The sequence below is a fragment of the Peromyscus eremicus genome, chromosome 14, assembly GCF_949786415.1.
Source record: "Peromyscus eremicus chromosome 14, PerEre_H2_v1, whole genome shotgun sequence".
Taxonomy (NCBI): domain Eukaryota; kingdom Metazoa; phylum Chordata; class Mammalia; order Rodentia; family Cricetidae; genus Peromyscus; species Peromyscus eremicus.
In genome coordinates, this window is record NC_081430.1 from 75,691,296 (window position 1) to 75,692,715 (window position 1,420).

The following is a 1,420-nucleotide window of genomic DNA, read 5'->3' on the forward strand; positions in this document are numbered from 1 at the left end:
CTGGTCTACAGAGTGAGATCCAGGACAGGTACCAAAACTACACAGAGAAACCCTGTCTCGAAAAACCAAAAATAAATAAATAAATAAAATTTTAAAAATTGCATGAAAAATTTTCACACTAATCTGTGTCTGGCCCTTGTATTTTGCAAATAAACAAAGCTTGGGCACTGGACACTCAAGGTCACATCACGGCAGGTTCCTGCTGCTACCCCAGCTATTCTACCTCCTGTGACATTAATCAAAAGCCAGGGAAATGGAAGATTTGCTCGTAGAGAGACTGGTGAGCAATTAAACTCTAGACATATGTTTTATAGAGCCACAGGTTCTTAGTTTTTCACAAACTGACTGGATTCAAAGTAAAACGCTGAATGGATTCATGGTCGGACTGAGGGGCTCGGCAGGTCGGCCAGGCTGCGTTCGGTGTCTCAACCTGCAAGCTACACTCCTTAAGAATCAGCTACCCTTGCTTCCTTGTCGATCTTCTCCGCCAATCATGCTGGAACATCTGAGTTCGCTGCCCACCCAGATGGATTACAAGGGCCAGAAGCTAGCTGAACAGATGTTTCAGGGAATTATTCTTTCTTCTGCTGTAGTTGGGTTTATCTACCGGTACGTGGCTGAACAGTTTGGGTGGACTGTCTACATAGTTATGGCTGGATTTGCTTTCTCGTGTTTGCTGACACTTCCTCCATGGCCTATCTATCGCCGACATCCCCTGAAGTGGTTACCTGTTCAAGACTCAGGGCCAGAACACAAGAAATCCTCGGGGGACAGAAAAATGAAGAGACATGCCAAAAATAATTGATCGGGGCTTTCACGATTCAAGTCATATTTTAACTTATAACTGTTTTCTTGTTATGGAGAACAGGAATATAAAGTATGCAATGCTTCTTTCAGGTGTACATGATGAATAAACACCTCATAACTGCTAAACAAAACAAAACAAAACAAAACAAAAAACGCTAAATGGACTTGAGTAAAAGTTGGAGTTCTGAACTTCTGGGAAAACCACACCTCCTTTCTCCTGATTGGACAACTTCAATTACTGTAACACAACACGTGACATAAGCAGCCTATGGGAGAGAGGATTCACTTTTTTTTTTTTTTTTTTTTTTTGGTTTTTCGAGACAGGGTTTCTCTGTGTAGCTTTGCGCCTTTCCTGGGACTCACTTGGTAGTCCAGGCTGGCCTCGAACTCACAGAGATCCACCTGGCTCTGCCTCCCGAGTGCTGGGATTAAAGGCGTGCGCCACCACCGCCCGGCAGGATTCACTTTTGCTCGGGGTTTCAGAGATGTCAGCCACCGACAGCTGGCTCTGTTGCTCTGGGCCTGCGGCGAGACAGAAACGTGAAGAAAGGTCAAGGGAGAAGAAACTCACTGCACGGGATCCAGGAAGAGACGGGGAACTAGAGACAAGAGA

General features: G+C 45.0%; 1 protein-coding gene across 1 annotated transcript; it reads left to right on the top strand.

Annotated features, from left to right (window-relative positions):
* Positions 1 to 385: 385 nt before the first annotated feature.
* Positions 386 to 838, top strand: LOC131924388 (signal peptidase complex subunit 1-like). Its single transcript, XM_059279667.1, has one exon. It carries the CDS (start codon positions 494 to 496, stop codon positions 803 to 805), a length of 312 nt encoding a protein of 103 aa, XP_059135650.1. The 5' UTR covers positions 386 to 493; the 3' UTR covers positions 806 to 838.
* The last annotated feature ends 582 nt before the right edge of the window (positions 839 to 1,420 follow it).

Bases quoted from the DNA above. Each gene is read 5' to 3' on its own strand.
- LOC131924388 (XM_059279667.1), top strand. From the start codon at position 494: ATGCTGGAACATCTGAGTTCGCTGCCCACCCAGATGGATTACAAGGGC.